The sequence below is a fragment of the Stegostoma tigrinum genome, chromosome 20 (assembly GCF_030684315.1).
Source record: "Stegostoma tigrinum isolate sSteTig4 chromosome 20, sSteTig4.hap1, whole genome shotgun sequence".
Lineage (NCBI taxonomy): Eukaryota > Metazoa > Chordata > Chondrichthyes > Orectolobiformes > Stegostomatidae > Stegostoma > Stegostoma tigrinum.
Window position 1 is genome coordinate 36,071,862 of NC_081373.1, and position 26,361 is coordinate 36,098,222.

General features: G+C 42.0%; 1 protein-coding gene across 2 annotated transcripts in view; it reads left to right on the plus strand.

Moving 5' to 3' along the window:
- The window catches only part of tcerg1l (transcription elongation regulator 1 like), a 624,439-nt gene that overhangs the window by 19,773 nt on the left and 578,305 nt on the right, over window positions 1-26,361 (plus strand). For both annotated transcript variants that reach the window (XM_059653101.1, XM_059653102.1), the window contains exon 4: window positions 21,787-21,976. In XM_059653101.1, the coding sequence (XP_059509084.1) occupies window positions 21,787-21,976 (190 nt within the window). The remainder of the gene's footprint in view (window positions 1-21,786; window positions 21,977-26,361) is intronic.

Here is a 26,361-nt window from a genome sequence, read left to right on the forward strand (position 1 = left end):
CCTTCCTGCCTTTCAAATCAAAATGTTACATTCTCCAAATAAGTTCTGAACGTAGAGACGAGATTCTCGCTAGGAAGCAGTGAGAGGTCTATTAATGGGATTGACTACTCATTATCCCTAATTACTGCCTAATCTCATCAACTTAATATGCCATTTCCCATTTTCTCACCTGCCAGATAGAAGTTAGTCATCGAGAATTCCCAATGTGAAAGCCAGAGCAGGCACTTTGTATTGGAGATAATAGGAACTGCAGATGCTGGAGAATCCAAGGTATCGAGATGTGGAGCTGGATGAGCACAGCAGGCCAAGCAGCATCTTAGGAGCAGGAAGCCTTCCTGCTCCTAAGATGCTGCTTGGCCTGCTGTGTTCATCCAGCTCCACACCTTGTTTTCGCAGGCACTTTGTAACTCCAACTCATTGCTTGATCCACTGAACCTCCATTTTGGCTACTCTGGTCTGTACTACATGTACGCTGTGTTAATATTTGCCACTTACTACCCTTTCTGTATCATCGCTGCATTTCCCAAATCCCCTCACAATATGTTTCTGCACTTTGGGAGTGCACAGACACCTCCCATTGGAATGGATAGCCACTCAGCTCATGGACAGGAAAATTGTGTGTGTCTCAGGGCTGCTCACTGACTCTCTTGGCATGCAGTCAGTTGTTTTCCTACTCTACTCACAGCGTCCCTGCCTTGTCTTTCCATTTGCCAGTTTGCTCCCTGAACCAGACCTTCAATGCTCACAGTTTGTCTGTCTTTGCTTGTCTGTTAGCACTGATATGAAGCAAGGAAGCTTGTCATAAGTACTGACAATCATCATTCAGGACATCTCTTTGAAGTTTTTATTCCAAATATTTTTAAATATTTGTCCATTTTATAAGTTTAGCCTTTGACTAGATTTTCTTAGTGAAGAATAATTAATGGCATTTGTGAATGCATGCAGTTTTTAAAAAAATTGTTGCTTTCAATTTATATGAGAATCGATTGAAGTAAAATGACATCTCCCATGATCCTTAGTGAATTTTTGTAAGTTTTGAAAAACATTTTCAAAAGAATTTCTGACTTATTTAAATATAGAATACAGGAATGTAAATGTATTCCTGCATTATGGGGAAGCAGATAGAATCAGGCAAGTCATGATATTTGACAGTTAATAATGAATATAATTCCCAGTATAAACACTGGCACAGATGATATAGGGCTCAATGGACTGTCTTATACTGTAGATTGAATATAACAGGAAAGAAAAGTCTAAGGTAATACAGTGAACGTGGTTGATGTACAGAGATGTAGAAAATGTTTTATTTAAGACATACATTACAAAAATAAGGACAAGTGGCATCAGGCTTTGTTGCTGCCTTCTGCACTGTTGCTGACCAAGACACTCACCAGTTCTTATTGTCTGTCATCAAGTGCCTTAGAAGAATTTACAGGTTGAAAATCAACTTATTTGGCCACATTTTGAACAAATTTGCCACGGCCACCAAATCAAACCCAGAGCTGGTGCTCCAGAGATATAGATGCTACTCACTCCACCACAAGATCTCAAAAAAAATTATGAAATGAAATATGTATAATGGAGATTGTAAAAAGTTTCTCTGGCTGGGAGAAAGTGGGATGTGATATCCAGTAAAGATTTGTGCTACAATCGCTATTATCTGACAAGTCATGATTGGCTTGAATTAGGTCATTCAGGGTTTCATACTGAAATTTACATGTTGTTAGCAAAGAGAAAACTGCCTGAACACAATGATAGGAATAGAATATTGAACATTAGGAAAAACATAGGCTACTCAGGTCTGTTCTAATGGATCTTCAAAGGGTACTTCAGGCTCTGAAGTGTTACAGTACATTGATAAAAGGAATGTGGTGAATGCAGAATGGATGGGTTTGGAGTAGCCACTTGACAAGATGCCATGTAAAAGGCTTGCACCATAATTTATGCAACATGTAATGTGGAATGCAGCCATATGGACTGAGATGAAGAAGGGACTGGAGCAGATGGTAGTTGTAAATGGATGCTATTTTTTCCTGACTGACAGAATGTGGCTAATAGTGTGCCCATAGATCTATGATATACCTGTGTTCTGTTTGATCATATAAACATTATGCACGCTGATGCAAGAAGAGTGATACCAAGTTTGTGTAAAAATAGACAATCTGAGAGTGAATCCAAGCTATCACAGAATGCCTTTTAACAGGTCAGTGAAGTGAGTGAGAGCATGAGAGATACAGTTGAATACAGGAATATATGGAAGATTACATTTTCAAAGGAAAAGAAACTGGAAAAGAATAATGGCCTAAATGAAAGCATTCCGAACAGAATGAAAGAACTGAAATGGATTAAAAAGTGTAGACATATGCATTTTTAGATTTGGAAATGACAATAGAATCAAGCATAAAGTAGCACGTTGAATTTTGAGTTTTCTATTGTAGAATTCCTAGAAAACCAATGAAGTGAAATGACATTTATACAAGACATTGATTGAGGGACTACAGTTTGCGATAATAACTCCATTTATCTGCACATTCCACCTGCTGAGTTTCTCCAACAATTTCTGCATTTATTTCCAACAACACAGTACTTTGATTTTATAGATTTTAAGCCCCAGTTGGAGAGTTAAATGCTATACTGGTGACTTCATTGTTTGACAGATTGAGTCAGAATGATGCATGTTGGGACCAACAAAGTGGAGAAAAGTAAATGAGTTTCAGAGATAGTAGGAGCTGCCGATGCTGGAGAATCGGAGATAACAAGATGTAGAGTTGGATGAGCACAGCAGGCGAAACAGCATCAGAGGAGCAGGAAAGCTGACGTTTCGGGCCTTGACCCTGCTTCAGAAATGGGGGAGGAGAAGAGGGTTCTGAAATAAATAGGGAGAGGGGGGAGGCAGATAGAAGATGGATAGAGGAGAAGATAGATGGAGAGGAGACAGACAAGTCAAAGAGGCAGAGATGGAGCCTGTATAGGTGAGTGTAGTTGGGGAGGTAGGGAAGAGATAGGTCAGTCCAGGGAGGACGGACAGGTCAAGGGGACGGGATGAGGTTAATAGGTAGGAGATGGGCTGGGGCTTGAGTTGGGCGGAGTGGATAGTTGGGAAGAACGACAAGTTACAGAGGCGGGGACAAGCTGGGCTGGTTTTGGGGATGCGGTAGAGGGAGGGGAGATTTTGAAGCTTGTGAAGTCGACATTGGTACCATTGGGCTGCAGGGTTCCCAAGCAGAATATGAGGTGCTGTTCCTGAAACCTTCAAGTAGTCTCGTTGCGGCACTGCAGGAGGCCCAGGATAGACATGTCGTCTGAGAAATGGGAGGGGGAGTTGAAATGGTTTGCGACTGAGAGGTGCAGTTGTTTAGTGCGATCTGAGCGTAGGTGTTCTGCAAAGCGGTCCCCAAGCCTCCACTTGTTTTCCCCGATGTAGAGGAAGCCACAACAGGAACAGCGGATACAGTATATCACATTAGAAGATGTGCAGGTGAACCTGCTTAATGTGGAAGGTCTTCTTGGGGCCTGGGATCCGGGTGAGGGAGGAGGTGTTGGGGCAGGTGTAGCACTTCCTGCGGTTGCAGGGGAAGGTGCCGAGTGTGGTGGGGCTGGAGGGGAGTGTGGAACGGACAACGGAGTCATGGAGACAGTGGTCCCTCCAGAAAGCAGATAAGGGTGGGGAGGGAAAAATGTCTTTGGTGGACGGGGTTGGATTGCAGATGGTGGAAGGGTTGAAGGATGAGGCATTGGATTTAGCGGTTGGTAGGGTGGTACATGAGGATGAGCGGGATTCTGTTTTGGTTGTTATTGCAGGGCGGGATGGTAAGGGATTAGTTGCAGGAAATACGGGAGACATGGTTGAGGGTGTTCTTAACCACTGAAGGGGGTGGAAGTTGCGGTCCTTGAAATACAAGGACATCTGACATGTACGGGAATGGAATGCCTCATCCTGGGAGCAAATAGAGCAGAGGCGAAGGAATTGGGAATAGGGGATGGCATTTTTGCATGAAGGTGGGTGGGAGGAGGTGTATTCTAGGTAGCTGTGGGAGTTGATGGGCTTAAAATGGATATTGGTTTCCAGGTGGTTGCCTGAAATGGAGAGAGGGGTCCAGGAAGGAGAGAGAGGTATTAGAGATGGTCCAGGTGAACTTAAGGTTGGGGTGGAAGGTGTTGGTGAAATGGATGAACTGTTTGAGCTCCCCTTGGGAGCAAGAGGCGGCGCTGATACAGTCATCAATGTAACGGAGGAAGAGGTGGGTTTTGGGGCCAGTGTAGGTACGAAAGAAGGATTGTTCCATGTAGCCTACAATGAGGCAGGCATAGCTTGGGCCCATGTGGGTACCCATGGCCACCCGCTTTGTCTGTAGGAAGTGGGAGGAATCGAAAGAAAAGTTGTTGAGGGTGAGGACAAGTTCGGCTAGGCGGATGAGGGTGTCAGTGGAGAAGGTCTGATCGAGCCTGCGGGACAGGAAGAAGCAGAGGACCTTTAGGCCATCTGTATGGGGAATGCAGGTATATAGCGTCTGGACGTCCAGGGTAAAGATGAGGTGTTGGGGACCGGGGAATTGGAAGTTCTGGAGGAGATGGAGGGCGTGGGTGGTGTCACAGACGTAGGCAGGGACCTCAAGAAGACTTTCCACATCAAGCAGATGTTCACCTGCACATCTGCCAATGCGGTATACTGCATCCACTGTTCCAATTTATGGCCGCCTCTACATCGGGGAAACCAAGCGGAGGCTTGGGTACCACTTTGCAGAACACCTACGCTTGGTTCGCACTAAATAACTGCACTTCCCAGTCGCAAACCATTTCAACTCCTTCTCCCATTCTTCAGCAATATGACCATCCTGGGCCTCCTGTGTGCCACAATGACGCTACGCGAAGGTTGCAGGAACAGCAACTCATATTCCGCTTGGGAACCCTGCAGCCCAATGGTATCAATGCCGACTTCATAAGCTTCAAAATCTCCCCTCCCTCTACCGCATCCCAAAAACAGCCCAGCTTGTCCCCACCTCCCTAACCTGTCTTTCCTCCCACCTGTCCCCTCCTCCCACCTCAAGCCCCACCCCATCTCCTACCTACTAACCTCATCCCGCCCCCTTGACCTGTCCGTCCTCCCTGGACTGACCTATCCCCTCCCTATCTCCCCACCTACACCCACCTTTACTGGCTCTATCCCTGCCTCTTTGACCTGCCTGTCTCCTCTCCACCTATCTTCTCCTCTATCCATCTTCTATCTGCTTCCCCCTCTCTCCCTATTTATTTTAGAACCCCCTTCCCCTCCCCCATTTCTGAAGAACGGTCGATGCCCAAAATGTCAGCCTTCCTGCTCCTATGATGCTGTTTGGCCTGCTGTGCTCATCCAGCTCTACACCTTGTTATTGGAGAAAAGTAAATGCTCCTTTCTGGAGAATACCAGGAACTAGGTCAAAAAGAAATAATAGGATCTTGAGAGTTATAGCCCTGAAATTGTTAACCATTTGCAAATTGGCTGAAGTAAAAGCTGTTGAGGGACATGATTACGTGGCTGATGAAGTGATGTGAGAATAGATGAATGTTTCACAGGACGATAAACACTGGTAATGGCGCATGGATCAACAATGCCATTGGGTCGGCTCTACCTAAATCAGAGTCTGGTTAGGGTCCTAATAGAAAGAATGAAGTAAGTGATCCCTAAACCTTTAAAGTCGTAGATGGGAGAAACATCCAGGTGGAAGATGGAGTGCAGTTGATGATTCAAAAATGGAGAAAGGAATACAGTAACTGTCAGAAATGGTGTTTCAAATGCAGGGGAAACTAAAATAGCTCAACTTATTAGACCAGGAGTGAACATTAATAAATGTGAAGTGAAGCATTGGAGCAGAAGGATAGGGATATTTGGGATAAATAAGCTTTTTACAAATGTAAGGCATTAAAGGAACAAATTTCAACATAGATTCAACTTAGAATGTATGACCACGTAACCATTACTGAATGGTGCTGAGGTTCTACCTCCCAGATATTCACTGGGTACTGCTCTTGCTTTTGATTAACTGCCAATAGGCAGGAAGACGGACCAGTGAGGGAACAGCTGAGACCACTGAGGAGATGGATACGGTGTCAAATTACACTAATTGTGTTGCTGGCAGCCTGTTAAATGAGCTACCAGCATTCATTCAGACTAGCCTTCATAGACACTGGTGCTAGTAAATACACTACAGTGCTCCCAGTTTTAGGTGTCTTTGACGATCATGCAACCCTTTCGTTACTGGTTCTGAGAGTAAGCCCACTGCCTTTGAATGTATCTGTTTCATTAAAAGGCACACTTCCCTTCAAAAGCAAACCTACTAAAGGTGAGAGGAAGGAAGCCATTGTTCAGTGATACTTCCCTGCAGACTATCCTTTAAGGTTTTCAAGAAAAACAAGTGTCCTCCTGCTAAGACACTGCAGGAGAGACAGGCCACCTGACCAAGCAAACCTGGAAACATGGTGGTGGAGGCTGGCAGTTGACAGAACCTGTGATCCAGGTGACGTGTCCATCCATCCCATACCACCATCACTTTGTTCCTGTATGAAGCACACGTGTGCTTGTTCTTGGATGCCACTCTTGCAGCTCACCCTTCCTGCTGTGCTGACACTTTGGCTCCCTCTCCTGGTACCGGTATCCAATGACTGAGCTGCTCCACCACCCAGCTTTTCAATACTTGCTGGCTCACTCAGTTACTACTCAGTGAAGTTATTGCTCACATCCTGCTTGCTGCATGTGGAAGCGTTGACGCCCTGTCGGCCCTGTGCTTGTCTGGGAAAAAAATAAACAAAATTAATTTCTTTTGATTGGTAAAATACTTTCCGCAGTTACCTGATTGAAGTGTTGAGGTGCTCCATCCAGCTGCCATGTTGCAACACCGTGAACCTGACATAAAGGTGTAAACATTTGTTCTGGTGACTTTCATTGCCATATTCCACGCCACTGCCTTTGATTTATTCTTAAAAGCCCAGAAATTTCCATCCATGTCTGCAGGACTAGGAACTAAATGCACCAGGTTTTAGGCTCTCCATGACGAGAAACAGTGCGGAGACAGAGGTAAGTAATCTGCATGATTGAAGACAAAACTGATTAAGATGAGAGGATATAATGAGACGTTAATAGGCGGTTGAAATGATCTGGATAGAATTCAGGAATCGTAAAGAATTTATGAATGTACTAGCAGCTATGTTATAAGTCTTGTCTTAGTGCGAAGTTGTACATTTCGTAAGTGCTAAGATTAGAGGGAAGTCAGAGGGAGATCATGTCTGATCGGTTTGATGAAGTTTTTTGAGATGGTGACAAGACATGTGGATGAATGGCGTGCAGGAAATGTTCTCCACATGGACTTCAAGTAAGGCTTTGAAAATGACTTGAATGGGACACTGGTCAAGAAGGTAAAAGTCCATGTGACCCAAGGCGATGTGGCAAATCAGATCCAAAATTGACTCAATGGTCGGAAGCAGAGGGCACCCTTCAGAGGTTGTTTTGGCTAGAAGTCTGTGTCCAACACTGTACTGCATGGGTCCCTTACCGTTTGTAGTGTATATCAATGATCCAGCCACGAATGTCGGAGGCTTGATCAGTAAGTTAATGGATAAAATTAAAATTTGTGTGGTAAAAAAATAAGGAGAAAAGCTGTAGATTGTAAGGCAATATAAATGGAGTAGTCAGAAAAGATAGCAAATAGAATTTAATCCTGAAAAGTGTGAGGTAATGTATTTTGGGAAGACTGATAAGGCCAAGGAATGCATTTTGAATGTTTGAGCCCAAGAAGTTTTTTATTCACTCATAGCATATGTATTGCTGGCTGGGTCAGTATTTTTTGCCCATCTCCAGTTGCCCTCTAGAAGAGCTGCCACCTTGACCTATTGCACTCCATGTGCTGTAAGCAGACCTACAATGTCCTTTGGGAGGGAATGCCAGGATTTTGACCCAGTGACAGTGAAGAAACAGTGATATATTTCCAAGTCAGGTTGGTGAGTAGCTTGGAAGGGAACTTGCAAGTGATGGTGCTCCAAGTAGAGAAGATCAAAGGGACCTTAGTGTGCATGTCCACAGATCCTTGAAAGCAACAGGATAGGTAGATTAAGTGATTGATATTAAGCTGGAGAGGGTTCAGAAGAGATTTACCAGGATGTTGCCAGCTATGGAATGTTTGGGCTATAGGGAAAGACTGGATAGGCTGGGACTTTATTCACAGGAGCATAGGAGGTTGAGAGGTGACCTGATGGAAGTTTCTAAAATAATGAGGGGTTCGGATACAATTGATGGTAATTGTCTTTTCCCTCAGATGAGCAATTTTGAGGCTAAGGGAGAATTTTTAAGGTGAGAGGAGAGAGTTTAAAAAAAATACAAGAGGCACATTTTTTACACAGAGCGTTACACGTGTGGAATGAACTTCCTGAGGAAGTGATGGATGCAGGTACAATTACAACATTTAAGAGACATCTTGACCTATATGTAAGTAGGAAAGGTTTGGAGAGAAATGGTCCAGGAGCAGGGAGATGGGACTAGTTTAGTTTAGAATTATGTTTGGCATAGACTGGTTTTTCCAAAGGGTGTGTTTCTGTGTTGTTTGACTTTATAGTTTAAAAAGTACAGTTAAGAATATTTGTAATTATTAGTTGAGGTGTTGAATACAAAGTAGGGTGGTTGTGATGAAGCTGTATAAGATTTTAAGCAAGGTCACAGCTGGAGTACAGCGTGCCGTTCTGGTTGTCATGCTCCAAAACATTTGATTGTGCTAGAGAAGGTGGATAGGAGATTCGCCAAGATATTTCTTGGGCTGGTAGGTAGCCTGGAGTTATTTTCCTTAGGTGAGGGTGATGGGCATCTTGATTGAGATGTGCAATGTTGTGGTGGGCTCAGATAAAAAAGAAATGTTTTTCAATTGTTAACGAATCCTAGCCAGAGAGCATAGATTTAAGATCAAGTCCAAGAGGTTTAGAGGGGATTAAAGATCACCCAGGTGGTGATGGGTTTCTGGAACACACAACCCGAAGATGTTGCATCCATCATGTAAGACGTACTTAAATGATGACTTGAAGCACTGTAGTGTTATGGCTAATGGATCAAGTGCTGGAATATGGAACTAGAGTTGCTTGATGACCAGTGCTGATACAATGGACCAAAAGGCCTCTTTCTATTCTATAAGATAGTGAGCAAATGATGCATAGCAAAGGCAGCATGGATTTCAATAGGACATTTTAACTTCCATGTAGACTTGAATAAGCAGACTAATACATGTCATAATGTTAGTAAAACTTTAATTATGTCCAGGATACTTTTTTTCCTTTTACAATATGTCCGAGAGCCAACAAGGGGGTAGAACATACTCTGCTTATAATGAGAAATGAGTAAGATTTAATTAACAATCTAATTGTGCGTGAACATGGCGTAATTGAGTTTGGTGGAGTGCTGGAAATGTAGAAACGTGAAACAGTTACTGAGATTCCAGATTTAGAGAAGGCTGACTTCAGCAGACAGCGATAGAGACTGTCTATATTACATGTGACAACAGAGATCTGTTGTTGGTTGAAACAAAAGATGGTGAGAGATATTCAAAAGATAATTCAATGCCACATAGAATCAGTGATGTCTGTAAGGGACAAGACCTCCACTGACAACCAAGGAGATAACAGACACTATAAAACTGAAAGAGAAAGCAAATACAAATTTATAAAAAAACTGACAGAATGAGAGAAATTTAAAGAATGACAAAGGTTGATAAAAACAGATGGTGAGATACTCTAAGAAACAATAAATTCTGGAAAAGTATGTTATATTATTCAGATAATTTATTAAGCAACAGACATTATGCTTCAAGAAGGAAGGTATACTGTATCCTAATTCAGATGGTACTTGCTTCCCATTGATTGTAGTTGCTACAGATAGTTCATGAAATTTGTACTTGTTTCTCGCCGTATGTCATCTTCAAATGTGTGCACTATTGACTGTATGCACTGTCCTTGTGCAGCCAGAGCTCATACTGTGCTCTAATATTGTCATGATACTTTGATCTTATTATTCCATTTGTCAATGTTCATGGACCTTGACAGGATTTCTTCAACACGTTGTCAACTTGTCACTGTATTACCATTTTCTGGGCACCATAACCCTTGCAGTCATTTTAGTCCTAACTCCAAATTTCATTCAACTATACATTTCAAAACCTACACTTTGATAACAACCAAAAACATAGTTTAGAAATTTGTTCCAATTTTATATTCATGATTCACCTTACTATGTGACTTTGATTTTACTCAATCACACAGGTCATGTGTCTGAAGCAGACACTTTAAGTAGCCCTTCATCAACCAGAAGCTTAACATATTACAAGAAACATGTAAAATTGAATTCCTAACACAATAAAATTATAAATAAAAAACATTAAGTGTAAAAAGGCACATTTTTCCTGCCAAACTACCAATTGGACTAATGCAACTACATTATCTAACAAAAATAGTTACAATTGTGTGTGGAAAGAGGTGGCAGAAGCAATGTGAAGGCATGAAAACTGCCAAAATTTGTATTGTAATTGGAAGTAAGGGAATGGGAATAATTGTTTTACATCAATATTTAGTCATTAAAAGTAATGCAGATGACAGCACCTTCCAAACCATCCATCATCTCTATCATCTAGAAGAACAGGTATATGTAGCAAGTATATGGAAACATTACCTGCAAGGTCATCTCCAAGACAGTCACTATCCTGAATTGAAACTTTATTCCCATTATTTCATTGTTACGAGAACTCCCTCATTAACAGCACTCTGGGTGGACCTATACCAAATGAACTGCAGCAGTTCAAAAATGCACTTCACTATCACCTCCTCAAGGCCACCCAGGGTTAAATACTGACAATGATCAAAGCCTACATCCCCTGAATGATTTTTTTTAAAAAGTGAAAGAAGAGCATAGGGTCTGAGGCATCCACAGGAAACAAATATTCCATTAGCAACGAGGAGCACTACTTTTTACTTGCCTCGTTAAAATTGCAGAGAATCCCCAATTCTGTACTTTCACAGTTGCAAAGGGATTTTAGTGATTAGTGAAGTCAGACTGATGAACTCACAGTTGGGAAGGGAGCTCGACTCTGTCAGTACTGCAACAAATATCTTTGTGCTGAGAATGGGAGCCATTCATATCGGGGATGAGGTGGACAGTATTTGGGGATTCACTGGAGCTCGAAGTTGATAGGGAAATTGGAGGGAGGATAATCAGAAGGTAAAGAGCTGAAACTGATTCGAGATAAGATCAGAATTGGGAGGAGTGTTGGGGCAATAGTGGGGGCTGCCGATCCTGAGAATGAGTCTATGTCCTGGGGAGTGGAGAGGAAGGTGCTCGTGGTAGAAGGGGCTTGCAGGCACTAGGATGGGGCAGGTTGAGGAGCAGGCACTGGGATGGGGCAGATTGGAGTTAGCAAGAGGAGTAATTTAGAGGGGCCTTGATCATGGACAAATATTTTTTGTTCTTATTTTGAGGAAGCTGTTAGGTCATCCAGTGCTTGATAGAGTCATAGAGATGTACAGCGCAGAAACAGACCCTTTGGGGCTAATTTGTTCAGATATCCAAAATTAATCTAGTCCCATTTTTCAGCATATGGACCATATCCCTCTAAACCCTTCCTATTCATTGACCCATCTAGATGCCCTCTAAATGTTGTAATTATACCTGCCTCCTCTGGTAGCTCATTCCATGCACATACTACACTTTGTGTGAAAAGGTTGACCCTTCTGTCCTTTTTAAATCTTTCCCCTCTCACCTTAAACCTATGCCCTCTAGATTTGGACTCCTCTACCCTGGGAAAAAAGACCTTGGCTATTCACTCTGTCAAAGCCCCTCATGATATTATAAACATCTATAATATCACTCCTCAGCCTCTGACAGTCCAGGGAAACCACCCTCAGCCTATTCAGCCTCTCCCTATAGCTCAAACCCTCTGACCCTGGCAACATCATTGTAAATCTTTTCTGAACTCTTTCAAGTTTCACAACACCTCTCAGAGAAGGAGACCAGCATTGATGACAGTATTCAATAAGTGGTCTAACCAGTGTTCTGTACAGCTGCAACATGATGTCCGAACTCCTACACTCAATGCTCTGACCAATAAAGGCAAGCGTACCAAATACCTTCTTCCCTACCCTGTCCTCCTGGGACTCAAAGAACTATGAACCTGCACCCAATGTTTCTTTGTTCAGCAACATTCCCCAGGACCTTTTCAAGTTAAAACTTAAATAAAAAGTAGTATATAACCAGGCTTGGGTCAGGAAACAGATTTCTGATCATTATATCTGACCTATAAGTGACCATTGGTAAGAAAATATTGCTATAGAAATTAATGTGGTTAAAGGTTGACAAATCTCCAGACCGTGATAATCTACATTTCAGAGCGCTAACGCCCTGGAATATATTGGATACATTGGTACCTGCCTGTCAAATTCTGTGCATTCTGCAATAGTTCTTACAGATTGAACAAATATAACTGTAGTGTTTAAAGATGGAGGGAGAGAATGAATAATTACAATTACCAGTCAGTGTGACATCAGTTGTGTGGAAATGCAAGTGGCTGTTGTAAAGATGTGATAACAGAACACTTGGAAAGCATTAATATGATTCGACAATACATTTCTTGGTTTATGAATGGCAAATCATGTTTAGCAAATATACTGTAGATTTTTCAGGATGTAAGATAAGGGAGAATCAGTGAATGCGGTGTATTTAGATTTCCAGAAGACATTTGAGAAGTCCCTTCAAGAACCTAGCAGGTAAAACTGAAGCACATAGGGTGGGGGTAATATATTGGCATGGATTGAGAATTAATTGATCGACAGGAAACAGCATGAAAATTAATTTGTCTTTTTCTGGGTGACTGCAGTTAACAAGTGCTGTGCTACAAGGACCAGTACTTGGGCCCCAACTGTTCGTGTCTTTTATAAATGACCTTGGAAACAAATGCGACATTTCCATGTTTGCTGACAACTCCAAATGGGCAGGATTGCGAATGGTAAGGAAAATGCAAGAGGGCCTTAAGTTGATTTGGGCAGGTTGAGCAAGTAGGCACACATTTGGCAGGTGCAGTACAGCATTGCTATACGTGAAGTTATACACTTTTTGGTGTGAAAAAAAAACAGGCAGTATCACAGGAAGAATATTATTAAATTGGAGAGGGTTCAGAAAAGATTTACAAGAATGTTACTGGTACTGGAGGGTTTGAGTAGTAGGGAGAGGCTGGATAGGCTAGGACATTTCTCACTGGAGCTTAGGAGGTTGAGCGATGACCTTATAAAATCATGAGGGGATAGAAAGGGTGAATAGCAAAGAGTAGGGGAGTTCAAACCTAGAGGGCACATTTTTAAGTTGAGAGGAGAAAAATTTAAGCGATCTGAGGGGCACCATTTTAACAGAGACTGGTTTGTATGTGGAATGAGCTGCCTGGGGTAGTGGTAGATGTGGGTTCCAACATGGTAAAGACATCTGGATAAATACATGAATAGGAAAGATTTAGAGGGATATAGGCCAAACACAAGTAAATGGAACTGTTTCCATGCTGTATGACTCTATTTAAATGATGATACATTGGGAAGTATAGATGTACAGAAAGATCTGGGTGCCCTTGTATACCAGTCAATGAAAATTGACAGGCAGATGCAGCAAACAATTAGGAAGGAAATTGGTATGTTGGCCTTACTTGCAGAAAAATAGTTAAGAAGCAGATATGTCTTGCATCCCCTATTCCCAATTCCTCCGCTTCCGCCGCATCTGTTCCCACGATGAGGCATTCCACTCCCGCACATCCCAGATGTCCAAGTACTTCAAAGACTGCAACTTTCCCCCCACAGTGGTCAAGAACGCCCTTGAGCGAGTCTCCCGCATTTCCCGCAACACATCCCTCACACCCCGCCCCTGCCACAGCCGCCCAAAGAGGATCCCCCTCGTTCTCACACACCACCCCACCAACCTCCGTATACAACGCATCATCCTCCGACACTTCCGCCATCTACAATCCGACCCCACCACCCAAGACATTTTTCCATCCCCACCCTTGTCTGCTTTCCGGAGAGACCACTCTCTCCATGACTCCCTTGTTCGCTCCACACTGCCCTCCAACCCCACCACACCCGGCACCTTCCCCTGCAACCGCAGGAAATGCTACACTTGCCCCCACACCTCCTCCCTAACCCCTATCCCAGGCCCCAAGATGACTTTCCATATTAAGCAGAGGTTCACCTGCACATCTGCCAATGTGGTATAATGCATCCGTTGTACCCGGTGTGGCTTCCTCTACATTGGGGAAACCAAGCGGAGGCTTGGGGACCGCTTTGCAGAACACATCCGCTCAGTTCGCAATAAACAACTACACCTCCCAGTCGCAAACCATTTCCACTCCCCCTCCCATTCTTTAGATGACATGTCCATCATAGGCCTCCTGCAGTGCCACAATGATGCCACCCGAAGGTTGCAGGAACAGCAACTTATATTCCGCTTGGGAACCCTGCAGCCCAATGGTATCAATGTGGACTTCACCAGCTTCAAAATCTCCCCTTCCCCCACCGCATCCCAAAACCAGCCCAGTTCATCCCCTACCCCCACTGCACCACACAACCAGCCCAGCTCTTCCCCTCCACCCACTGCATCCCAAAACCAGTCCAGCCTGTCTCTGCCTCCCTAACCGGTTCTTCCTCTCACCCATCCCCTCCTCCCACCCCAAGCCGCACCTCCATCTCCTACCTACTAACCTCATTCCACCTCCTTGACCTGTCCGTCTTCCCTGGACTGAGCTATCCCCTCCCTACCTCCCCACCTACACTCTCCTCTCCACCTATCTTTCTTTCTCTCCATCTTCGGTCCACCTCCCCCTCTCTCCCTATTTATTCCAGAACCCTCACCCCATCCCCCTCTCTGATGCAGGGTCCAGGCCCGAAATGTCAGCTTTTGTGCTCCTGAGATGCTGCTGGGCCTGCTGTGTTCATCCAGCCTCACATTTTATTATCTTGGATTCTCCAGCATCTGCAGTTCCCATTATCACTGATATGTCTTGCTGTAGTATTACAAGGCCTTGGTGAGACCACACCTGAGCCAGTGCCTGCAGATTTACGTGGCCTCCTTACCTCAGAAAGGATGTACTCACCTTAAAGAAAGTGCAACAAAGGTTCACTAAGCAGATTCTGAAGATAGCAGGTTTGCAGTATGAGGCAAGATTAGTTCAACTGTGCTTGTATTCACTAGAATTTAAAGGGATGAGATGGAATCTAATTAAAACAAGTTCTAACATATCTGGATTTACTAGATGCAGGGAGGACATTTTCCTTGTTTGGAGAGTCTAGAACTAGGGGTTACAGCTTTGGGATGGGCTGTCGGCCATTTAGGACTAAGATTAGGAAAAGTTTCTTCGCTCAAAGGGTAGTGAACCTGTGGAATTCTCTATCACAGAATATATTCAAGAAATTTACTGAAACAATTTTCGACATTAAAAGCATCAAATGGCATGAGGTGAAAGCAGGAATGTGGCACTGAGTTAGAAGATCATCCATGATCATATTGAATGGTGAAAGAATCTTTGCTCCGCCTACTCTTGCTTTTATTTTCAATCACTTAGTTTAGCTTTATTTATGCTTGCAATTAACACAGGAAGAAATTAGTCTAATTTATTACAATTGGTTATTAACAAAGAGTTCCTGTGTGGGTTTTCCATTTGGTAGAAGAATGTCAGAACCACAATTTCAGTCAAACTACTAGCATAATTATAGCAGCTGATCAAGAGATTCCCTGCTAAATTCCTGACAAATAATAACAGATCGGTGAAAATTGATTGGCAGGAAATACCAGAAAGGCTGATCATGTTTAGGAGTGGATAAATCATCTGTTCCAGATGCCTTGCAACCCAGGTTTCTAAGGGATCATTGTTGATGGTACACTCATCAAGTCTGCGAGGCTCTTCAAAAATGGCATTTTTGTCAAACATCATTGTATATTTACACTTTACATTTAGTTACACTTATCACACGTTAATAAATTATTTCTGCAGATTTTCCCTTTATTTGTCAGTCTTCCTTGGATGCTTTCATGCATCATTTATCGTTCAAGCATCACAAAAGGGACTTCTGGTTGGAGTTAGTAGGAGGACTAGCCAAACCATCTAATCTTCCTCAGATATGAGGGAGGTATTGGAAGGTGACAAATGTGACACCCTTGTTCAAGAAAATGTGCAAGAATGTTCTCAATAAATACTGGCCTATTGGTTCAACATCTGTGATGGATAAGGTTTTAGAAACAATTGGAAGGGAAATGAACAGCAACACTTGTGGATAACAAAGTGTGGGGCTGGATGAACACAACAGGCCAAGCAGCATCTTAGGACCCCAAAAGCTGACGTTTCGGGCCTAGACCCTAGGCCCAAAACATCAGCTTTTGTGCTCCTAAGAAGCTGCTTGGCCTGCTGTGTTCATCCAGTGCCACACTTTGTTATCTTGGGTTCTCCAGCATCTGCAGTTCCCATTAACTCTGACAGCAACACTTGTGGAGGCTGGATTTTATTAGGTACAGGTAACACAGATTTGTGAAATGTAGATAGGGGTTTTTACTGATTCAGTTGAATTTTTTGAACTGTGGAAGTTGTTTACATAGATTCTACCAAAGCGCCTGACACACAAAAAGCCTGTTAACAAATTTGTTGCTCATTGAATAGGGGACCCAGTATGAATAGGAATAAACAAAAGACTTAAGGACTGAAAATCTGAATCCAGATGAATGGTGGTTTGCCTGACAAAGAGAAAAGGAGGATATTAGACAGTAGTGTCCCCCAATGGTTAGTGCCACGAACTCTGCATTTTCTGATGTGCGTAGGTGACCTGGATATTGGAGTATAGAGTAAACGTTTGGAATACACACAAATGAACAAAACATACTACACTTGGAAGTGTGGCAAAGCATGAGGATGATACCCATCAACTGCAAAAGCACATAGTTAAGCTAACAGTATGGAAGACAGTGATAAGTTAATTGAATACAAGAAGTGTGAGGTCATGCACTTGAGGTGATGAAATTGAGAGACAAAATGGATTAGATGACACAGTTCTAAAAAGTGTACTAAATCATGGAGACCTCGAGGTTGATGTGCTTTTTAGATGATAACACAATATTTTGACTGAGCAGTTAGAAAAATGCTTTCGGATTGTGAGCTTCAAAAGTATGAAGAGAGTGAGTAGAGAAAAAAAATCTCAATTTTTATGAAGTTCAGTTCAGATCACAATTAAGGTGTTGTTTCTGATTGTGGTTGTCACACTTTGAGAAGGGTGTATGAATCCTTATAGGGTGCTAAGAAAATTTATTCGATTGGCTGCAGGGATAAGGAAATGTAGCAGACAAAATTTGATTGGAGAAGTTAGGTATGGTTGATCTTGGGGCAAAAGAGTTTGAGGGACATTTTATAAAGGAGTACAATATTACAACTGGATGAACACAGCAGGCCAAGCAGCATCTCAGGAGCACAAAAGCTGACATTTTGGGCCTAGACCCTGCATCAGAGAGGGGGATGGGGTGAGGGTTCTGGAATAAATAGGGAGAGAGGGGGAGGTGGACCGAAGATGGAGAGAAAAGAAGATAGGTGGAGAGGAGAGTATAGGTGGGGAGGGGATAGGTCAGTCCAGGGAAGACAGACAGGTCAAGGAGATGGGATGAGGTTAGTAGGTAGGATATGGAGGTGCGGCTTGGGGTGGGAGGAAGGGATGGGTGAGAGGAAGAACAGGTTAGGGAGGCAGAGACAGGCTGGACTGGTTTTGGGATGCAGTGGGTGGAGGGGAAGAGCTGGGCTGGTTGTGTGGTGCAGTGGGGGTAGGGGACGAACTGGGCTGGTTTTGGGATGCGGTGGGGGAAGGGGAGATTTTGAAGCTTGTGAAGCCCACATTGATACCATTGGGCTGTAGTGTTCCCAAGTGGAATATGAGTTGCTGTTCCTGCAACCTTCGGGTGGCATTATTGTGGCACTGCAGGAGGCCCATGATGGACATGTCATCTAAAGAATGGGAGGGGGAGTGGAAATGGTTTGCGACTGGGAGGTGCAGTTGTTTATTGCGAACCGAGCGGAGGTGTTCTGCAAAGTGGTTCCCAAGCCTCCGCTTGGTTTCCCCAATGTAGAGGAAGCCACACCGGGTACAATGGATGCAGTATGCCACATTGGCAGATGTGCAGGTGAACCTCTGCTTAATATGGAAAGTCATCTTGGGGCCTGGGATAGGGGTGAGGGAGGAGGTGTGGGGGCAAGTGTAGCATTTCCTGCGGTTGCAGGATATTCCGCTTGGGAACCCTACAGCCCAATGGCATCAATGTGGACTTCACCAGCTTCAAAATCTCCCCTTCCCCCACCGCATCCCAAACCAGCCCAGTTCGTCCCCTACCCCCACTGAACCACACAACCAGCCCAGCTCTTCCCCTCCACCCACTGCATCCCAAAACCAGTCCAGCCTGTCTCTGCCTCCTTAACCTGTTCTTCCTCTCACCCATCCCTTTCTCCCACCCCAAGCCGCACCTCCATCTCCTACCTACTAACCTAATCCCACCTCCTTGACCTGTCCGTCTTCCCTGAACTGACCTATCCCCTCCCCACCTGTACTCCCCTCTCCATCTATCTTCTTTTCTCTCCATCTTCAGACGCCTCCCCCTCTCTCCCTATTTATTCCAGAACCCTCACCCCATCCCCCTCTCTGATGAAGGGTCTAGGCCCGAAACGTCAGCTTTTGTGCTCCTGAGATGCTGCTGGGCCTGCTGTGTTCATCCAGCTTCACACTTTATTATCTTGGATTCTCCAGCATCTGCAGTTCCCATTATCTCTGATACAATATTACAACTGGATTAGATGAGGGAAAGTGAGAAAAGCTGTTCCCAATCTCTGCTTTTTTTTTGTGATGTTTGAAGGATAAACACAATGCATGAGATGATTCAGCGGAAATGGATAAACAGAGGGAAAATCTTTAAAACAAAAGGGGTGAATTCTTACAAGGAAAACAACCCATCAAAATGATGTTATATTAATAATAGTGCAGAAATAATTTCATAAAGTGTAATAAATGTAAATAAGTGTAAAATATAAATATACAATGAAACTTGACATTTTTGAAGAGTCTTGTAGGCTTGATAAGTGTACCATCAATAAAGATGGCCCGCCTGTCTGGTGTTATTCCCTGTTGGCACGTTACCTGAAGGGGGCAAGAGAAAGACAAAGGGAGGAGAAGGAGAAAAGGGGAGGAGAGATGGAGGGAAGCACAAAAACTATTTTTAGAAGCGTGGTGGGTTTGGGATCGTGAATGTTGTCTTTTATAGCTGGCAAAAATATAGAGCTTATGAATGGATCCAAAGATAAGGATGAGAAATTTTACATTGGAATTGTGGGGAGATGAGGAGAATAGGACTTAGTGCCAAGTAGGATTTAAGTATGAGGGCTTTGATGAGGCAGTTATTTAAAGAGTGTAGAGGTTGGCAGTCTGGCCAGGTGAGCATTCAAATTGTCGCCTCTAAAAGAGACACAGTTATGGACAAATTTAGTAGATGGACTATGGCATGGGCAGAAGAATCATTGTTGTCGAGTGGAAGTAGTGTCCTTTGTGAAGCTCTGCATTGGGCCAATTGCAGTGCCAATGTTTCTCAAAAGGTTCAGCCTAAAAAGGTTTCACTGGTCCCAAAGCTATGGAATTGGTGGATGCCAAAAGATATGATTTTGAGATTCTCATTGATTGGCCATACATTTTTCCAGTTGAACAAAGAATGGGACAAGTGGCTCGTCAACATTAGAAATAGATAGTTGAAAAAAGTGTTGGTGCTGGATGTGAACAGTGCACATGCCTTTGTATCATGTTGCCAAAAGTAGTATGCAAATGTAGAAGAGGAGGTGACCAGTTTAGAACCTTTGAAAACTCTGGAGATTAAGTTATGTTTAACTGCATCATAGAGGACAGGATTCCTGATATTTGTTGCGATGAAAAATTTGAGATAACACCTTTAGATTCTTACTTTTCTTTGGAGGACATTTTTCCATTTAGGTTCAGCCAAGACCAAAAGCTGAGTTTTAACATGCTGTATAATACATTCTGTTGAAAAACAAATCAGATTTTAGTGATAGACCCATTATTATACATGAAAAGATATTCTCAGATGGTATATAATTTGCTTATGTAACAAACATGTCTAGATATAACGGATTAATGATAAAAAATATTTAGTTGCAAATCTTATTATGGAACCAACATAATTGGTCACTGTTGTGAGGGTAGCCAAGAGCTAGATGGAAGGACTTTTAAGTGATTAAAATTTGTTGACGGTTTTTGTTTCATAATACAATCCATATGCTTTTATCAAGCTAATTAACAGAATGCATCTTTAGAGAAAGCTCTGGTTGTAATAGTTATTAAAAATTGAGGAATGTAAGTGCATTGTGACTTCAGATACATATGCATGTATCATGCTTCAGAAAGAGATGTTCAATTATTTTTTATAAAAGCTTTTTAATAACTTACTTTTCCAATCCAATGAAAGCATTTCTGCTTTGATGCAGCTCTTATTGAATGCCAAATTGTTTCTATGTCAAAATCAAGTTTAAAAATATTTTTATTCATTATTTTTAGTTCGATTGTGAAGTCAAATGACGAACCATTGTCTGCAAGGTTATTTAAACCAGCAAATTTTAAAACGTCCAAAATGTTAAAATAATAGCAGAGTGTTTATAATTATTGACATCTTTCATTTTTCAGAAATGTAAATTCCATGTATTTACAGCATTTACTCTTATTCTGAATAGAATTTAGTCATGAGGTAATTTTGTGACTTTTCCGACCCCTTTAGCATCTGTGTGTACTGGTTATTTGTTAACGGTTGTGTGTTTATCTCAAAAAGGCTTTTGTAATCTTAATTTCATAAATTTCAGTGATTTGATTTGTGGTTGAAACAGATCTCAGTTTTCTGGAATAGTTTATGTTGACTCATGTTTTGCCATTACTGCAAAATGGCACAGCAGCTATGCTATGATTTTTCACAGTCCTAATGTTATAACATATACCAATGACTGCCACATTTAATTTATCTTTTAGTGATTCTTTGTGTATATTTTGAAAGGCTGAAGGAAATTATATTTTAAAAGGTAACATTTAGGATGGTAAAGATGGCCAATTCAAAGACTAATGTGCAGAAAAAATACATTATGTCAACTAAGCAATGCATGGGATCCTTTCCCATCTCTCTACTTTGAGTTTGCAATGGACAATGAAGGCTAGTCTTGTCAGGAACTTCAATATCCCATGAATGACTAACACAAAACCTAAAATGGTAATGTAGTTTTAATCAGAAAATAATTTGAATGAGAAGGAATGATTAGAACATCAAAAACCCCCAAAATTTAATTCATGTTCAATAGTTTCAGAAATACTTGGTGTACAATCAATAATGAATTAATCTGCAATACGTTGGCGTCCGTCATAGAATCAAACATAGATAAAAGACTGCTTCTGGCTAACATCTGCATAGTGTCAATGAATTACTTTGTTTAATTCTAGTCAGTAATTAAATGTACTTAATAGTACTAAATAGCTATTTGTTTGTGTTAATGTTTGGTAAATATTAAAACACGTGACTTTTTTGAAACCTTTGGTTAGCTGGTACATATTTTACATCTATTCCTCCGAGCTTGGCATGATTAGACTTGTCTGCTACCTTCACATGTTAAGGAGTGACCTATATAATGATTCACATGAGCTCTGGCATTTACTACTAGATTGTCTATTCATATACTCTTTTGTTGTGTACAGGTATATTTCAATAATGCAATTGCTGTGGAATCAACCTGGGGAAAATCAGAAGAAGTAAATTTTTTTCAAGGACACAAAATACCTGTTTTAAAAGCAAACCAAGTAGCAGTGGCATTATCAACAGTGAATAAACCTACAACACCTACTGGATCCAAACCCTTACTTGTGGTTACACCTCAATCGATAACTGGTGAGATGCTTAAAATGTTGAAATAGTTCATGTAACACATCTATCCTTCTTTGATTTTGCGTTAAACATCTATTTATTTCATACACAATTGACCCTTCAATATATTTCACCTTAATGCTTCTGTAATTCCAAACCTATTGCCTTCACATTACAACATTTAACTGTTTCACCTTGAAATTGGCCCAATTGTAATAATTTTCACTCTTGTCCTCGAGAACACTTTTCCACTATTGATTACATTCTGTGCAAAGAAATTCTTCTGGGCATCTGTTGTCATTTTTCCTTCGTAACCTTAAATTACCCTTCCACAACTGTAAGCAATGCTTTGGCCTTGTTCTCTCTCTTCTGCTAGGTGTCTGATTTATATCATCAAGGTTCTTTTAGATGAACCTTTAAAGGCTTAATAGATCCTCCCCATCAAACAGATCCATGCGCGACCTTCTTTTTGTTACTGAGTGTGAGTCTCATTGGAGTCCTTCACACTGAGATGTAGATGTCTCAGGTACCAGAGAGTATAACTCTGGTTTGTGCTAATTAAAGCATTCCTCAAGATCAGCAAACTATTTGGGATATTTGGCCACCTGATTACTCTACCTAACCAAAGACTTTTTTTGTTTTGTTTGTATTGAAACAATTGTGAGTGAAGCAACATTTCTAGACATATTTTCTTTCTCCTTTTTGCCCACCATTAGGTGTAGTTATACTACATAGACCATTGAGGTTCAAGAAGCAATTCACCACCACTTTCTTAAGGGCAGTTGAGGATGAGCAATAAATGCTCACCTTGTTAGCTCTACCACATCCATGAATGACTTAAAAGTGCTATTTATATCAATAACACATGCCTAGCACCTCAGTTATGGTACTCAGTGGGATTATGGGTATCCTGATCCAGATCGTTTCTCATTGTATATTACATGAACAGGCCTTAACCCATCTTATTTGGTCCTGGAAGGCATCCAGCCTACTTTGGATTATGCTGTGTGAGGTATTCTGGTGGTTTGAGTGACAGGTGGAGCTGGCTGCTTCCCAATGCTACTGTGCAACACAATCAAAGTGATGTTCACCTCTTACAGATTACTACTATAGATCCAGAAAGAGATCTGTCTATCAGACAAATGAATAATGCGGCAGATGTATTTTGGCACCAGTGTAATGCTAGGTATGAATGCCCAAAGACTGATGGATTGTATCAAATGGCACATTACTTCAGCTATTTGCTCCAGATAAGGTACTGATAATATCCAGCCCTGCCTGTGCTTCCAAGACGTGAGTATCCAACACAAGATGTAATCTTGCAACATTTTGCTAAATAACCCTGTGTTCTAAGAATTATACTGACAAACTTTTTGAGATTGTCAGTTGGGCTCGCAGTATGATGTATTTGTGCATGTAACTGAAAGTTGCATACATTCATGCACAGGACCCTGTACTTTGCAGGTAAAAAGAGAACATTTACACAGTGCATCTGTTTCAACTCCACAAAACAGAAAAGAGTTTGACAGCTAATTGTCCGTAATCATCTAACTGGCACAGGTTGAATACCTGAGGTTTAAAATGTTGGTGAGACAGAATTAAGCCATAAACCTTTTTATGATCCGCTTTGATTACTCCTGGATTGTTGGTTAAATGACATCATCAGTGCTCCAACACCTCCTGAGTATAGAGCAAATTAAAAGTGCAAATATCCTTTGTCCAATGTTTTTTAGAGATTGTACCTTTCTTGAAAAGTAAGCAGTTAGCTGACTGACTTCGGAATTTTAGCACTTATAATTCATATAGCATTGAATGGGCCTTTTTGCTGAATTCCTTTTTGAAATATCTTCCAATATTCTCACTCAAAAAAATGTTGCTACCTTAATGACAAGGGGAGTTCCTGCTGGTGAGATACATGTCACAACTACTGTAGTCTTTGCAGCTTCTCTGGCTAAAGGGAAATACATAGTTTCCCTTCCCAAAGAAATGGTTATAAACCTCCTGCACTTCATAGCCCATCACAGGATTTACATAGGAAGCATCACAAACAAAAAACTTCATGTTCCTCGCATCATCCAATGATAGAAATTTCAAAACACAAAAGTCCAATTTTATACTTTTTGTCAACGTTTTGTTTGCTTGAATAATGTAGAATAGCAATTTAGTGTCACTTGTATTATCAAAATCCAAGTGATGTATCAATCTTGGTTTAGCATTGCAAGACATGTATACATCAGCACGTTTGGTGACATTTTAATTACAGAAATTATATAAAGAAATAATTGAGACAAAGTTAGCACAAAGTTCATCTTCTGTTCCCTCCATGGCAATCTGGCTTTATGGATTGGCTACAGGACACCATCACTGAAGTCTCCAAAGCAAGGATTTCTAGTCCGGACCCACCATGCTGCCACCGCCAACACTGACACTGAAGCCGCTACATTGCATTAATGGCAAGGGGGGACAGACTGGAGCCAATAAGTTGCAGGGTCTGAAGCAGCCGCTCAAGCCACCGTGACTTCACTCACTGTGCAAAGCCGGCCAAGTGCTGCCATAGCCATGAGGAACGAACCGGAACCACCATGCAGCCACCGCTATAGCCCCCACTGATACAGCCAAACGGCCGGCTGGAGGAACAGACCAGACCCACCGACGATAAAGCCTTTGATAAAGCCACGGTCACTACTGTGACAGGGAACTGGCATTCGGATCCACCACACTGTCACCACCACAGCAGGCCCTTGCAAAAACCTTCCTTCAGGGCAGCTGTAGAAAAGAAAAAAAACTTTGATTCATAGAGAATTGAAGAAAGAAAACAAAAGAACAAAAAGGAATGCAGCTGGTCGAGTGTGTAGGAGGGAATAGGCCCAATCGCTTCCAACCTGCAGCCACAGCCATCTTGAAAAAAAATCTTGCACTCTGGGATTTTTCATAGTTATACTCAACACTCAGACCACAAAATTAATATCTGGCCTTATTTGGGTGCCCAGCCAATGCAGCGGTCCAATTAGATTACAGAATTCATCCATTTCAGATTTGATGGATGCTGTATTTTTTTGAGACCCTGCTCTGAATAACTGCCCTGGGAATAATATTTTCCAAATGAAATTGCTGAAAGATGGTGACACTCTCCACTCTCCAGAGATGGTATGGTGGCTCAGTGGTTAACACTGCTGCCTCACAGTGTCAGGGAGTTGGGTTTGATTCCACCCTTGAGCAACTGTTTGTATGGAGTTTTCGCATTCTGCCCGTGACTGAGTGGAGTTGCTCTACTTTTCTACCGCAGTCCAAAGATGTGCAGATTAGGTGAGTTGGTCCTGCTAAATTGTCCATAGTGTCCGGGGATGTGCAGGCTCGTTGATTAGCCACAGGGATTGCAAGGTCGCAGGGATAGAGTAGCAAGGTGGGTCTGGGTGGGATGCTGTTCGGAGGGCTAGAGTGGATTTGATGGGCTGAATGGCCTGCTTTCATTGTATAGGGATTCTATGATTCTATCTGATTTTCAATACAATATATTTAAAAGCCCCTGAAACTTCAGTTCTAATTTTAAATTCCACTTAATGCTCATTTATAACAATGTTTTCACAATTCAGTGCTCCCACCTCCCGAAAGACCATAAGACCATAAGACCATAGGAGTGGAAGTAAAGCCATTCGGCCCATCAAGTCCACTCCGCCATTTAAATCATGGCTGATGGGCATTTCAACTCCACTTCCCTGCACTCTCCCTGTAGCCCTTGATTCCTTGTGAGATAAAAAATTTGTTGATCTCTGTCTTGAAGGCATCCAATGTCCCAGCCTCCACTGCACTCCGTGGCAATGAAAAGACTTCTCATAAAAATGTCTGAAAACTACATTTCCACCTAGTCCTCCGTCGTCCCACTAAACATAGCAGAAGCTATTTTCAGCCAGAAACAGCTCAATTTTAAATAAGACATAACTTTCTGAGAAATGTCAAACTTTAGAGTCATAATTTAGGTCATATAGCTGTTTATTTAAATTTCGGTTTATTTAGTATCTATTCTGGAAGGTGAAGTAACATTGATCTTTCAGTTGATCTTCCTGCAGAAATGCAGTTTTCATATCAATTGATCTACATTGGAAGTATTTTCCCTTGGTTACAAGGTTTAAAAAAAATCTTAAATTGCTTTTGTTTTGCTGTAAGTGAATCTATTCTTATGTCTTAAACCCCCAGTTTTTCTGTGACACCAGTCCTGGTTTAGCGTAATAAGTCTTGTCAAGAGATACTCTTGGTACATAACCACCCATGTGACAGGGTTGGTTATCCACTATCTGGCACTATCTACACCCCAAATTCTCTCCAGTTTTGTCATTCTTGCTTATTTATTTGCCTTTTCATTTGTTAATAGACTCTGAGATTCCCTGATCATGTGCGTGTGCTCCTTTAAC